The 1,842-nt window shown below is 59.8% G+C and overlaps 1 protein-coding gene across 1 annotated transcript in view; it reads left to right on the forward strand.

Annotated features, from left to right (window-relative positions):
- Positions 1 to 376: 376 nt before the first annotated feature.
- Positions 377 to 1,842, forward strand: part of LOC105525897 (trinucleotide repeat-containing gene 18 protein-like) — a gene marked incomplete at its 5' end in the record, with an annotated part of 87,204 nt that continues 85,738 nt past the window's right edge. The window contains one exon of the mRNA XM_011961688.1: positions 377 to 504. Coding sequence (XP_011817078.1) covers positions 377 to 504 — 128 coding nt within the window. The remainder of the gene's footprint in view (positions 505 to 1,842) is intronic.

Below are 1,842 nucleotides of genomic sequence, written 5' to 3' on the forward strand. Positions count from 1 at the left end.
GGACAGTCGGGGGCACAGAGGACTTGGGGCTGAGCCCAGGCTGCACGCTCAGTGCCCGCCTCTTCTGGGGGCACCGGGAGAGCCCTGTGCTCAAAGCTTGTCCCAGACTCCAGGAGGAGCCAGGGGGCGTGAGGGTGGCCTCTTCAGGTGGCTGAGCCTCTGGGATTCTGTAAGCTGGGACGGCTGTCTCCCCTGGGAGAGGGAAGCTTGAGCTCATGACTCGATTTCTCAGCATAGCTGTGGGACTCTGGGGTGGCCCTCCGTTGTCCCAGTCCTGCCTGAGACCTGTCACTGCCCTTCTGGACCTCAGTTTCCCCGTGAGGTCCCCAGGCAGGGCCCCTTTCAGTCCTGACTAAGGGGTGCCTTGTGAGCTCAGGTTCTGCTTTGATACAGGAGCTACACTGATGTTGGAGGTCCAGGGGGCCCTGGAGGCCCATGTCCAGCCGCCCTCATCGACATGCCCCTCGCGGTGCCGGGCTGCTCAGCTGTCCCTCCACACACTCGGTCCTGCAGGCGTCTGGGCCAGCATGACTGCACCCCTCTCTGGGTTCCTCTCTTCTGCTTCTGGGACTGGAGGATTCCCACCTTCCTCCTGGCTAATTTTTTATGTTTTTGTAGAGATGGGGACTGACTGTGTTCCCCAGGTTGGTCTCAGACTCCAGTGATCCTCCCACCTCGGCCTCCCAAAGTGCTGGGATTACAGGTGTGAGCCATTCTGCTGGGCCTGGGGCACTGCTCATTAGGAGCTCCCGGTATTTGGGGGTGTGGGAAGGGAGAGATGAGAGGAGAAGCTTGATTCCAAGGTTCCTCACCCATTAGGGTCATGGCTGTGGGGCCGCTGTAGACCCCAGCTAGGGCAGCTGGGTGGGGACCTTGTCTCCAGCAGAAGGATAGTGTCTCTGTGCTGGGGGCTGAGCCCCTGACACTGCTGCTGGCAGTGCTGGACTGGGCCCTTGTGGGTGGCTGATGGCCGGTATCTGCCCGCAGTAGCCCTGGGTAGGAGGACCTAGCTCCCAGCCCACCCCTCTTCCTGGCAGCCCTGGGAAGGCTGGCCCTGAGGGGAGTATCAACCATGCCTCAGCCTGTGCGAGTGGCACCGGGAGCCGACGGGCAGGTTTCCGAGCTGCACACCTGGTGGCCTCTGCCAGGGTGCTCAGCTTCCTCCCGTGCCCTCACGTGTCGGTGTGTCCCATCTCTGGCTCATGGTGTTAAACACTCAAAGAGGGGTCAGGGCAGGGTGGCAGGGACGAGGAGGGACCGAGAGGGACAGACGGGGCTCCTGCCACTCCACCGCTCCCCGTCCCCTCTCCTCTGGTGACTATCCATGTGCCAGGCCTGGGACTCAGGGGCTGGCCATGGGGAGTGACAGGGATGGGTGAGCCTGGTGGCATCTCCCACTCTGGGGGCCAAGGCCACCCCCTCCACCCAAGTGGATAATGTTCTTTGGGTTTACTTTTCTGTCTCGATTACTTTTTCTTTAGAGTCTGGGTCTTGCTCTGTCACCCAGGCTGGAGTGAAGTGGTGCAATCATGATAGGGAAGCGCTGCAGCCTCGACTTCCCAGGCACAAGCGATCCTCCCACCTCAGCCTCCTGAGTAGCTGGGACTACTGGTGCATGCCACCATGCCCGTCTAAATTATTTGGTTTTTTTTTTTTTGAGATGGAGTCTCGTTTTGTCTGTCGTCCAGGCTAGAATGCACTGGCGCAATCTCGGCTCACTACAACCTCTGCCTCCTGGGTTCAAATGATTCTCCTGCCTCAGCCTCCCGAGTAGCTGGGATCGCAGGGCGCACACCACCACGTCCAGCTAATTTTTGTATTTTTTTTAGTAGAGATGGGATT

The sequence above is a fragment of the Colobus angolensis genome, unplaced genomic scaffold, assembly GCF_000951035.1.
Source record: "Colobus angolensis palliatus isolate OR3802 unplaced genomic scaffold, Cang.pa_1.0 Scaffold563, whole genome shotgun sequence".
Classification (NCBI taxonomy): Eukaryota; Metazoa; Chordata; class Mammalia; order Primates; family Cercopithecidae; genus Colobus; species Colobus angolensis.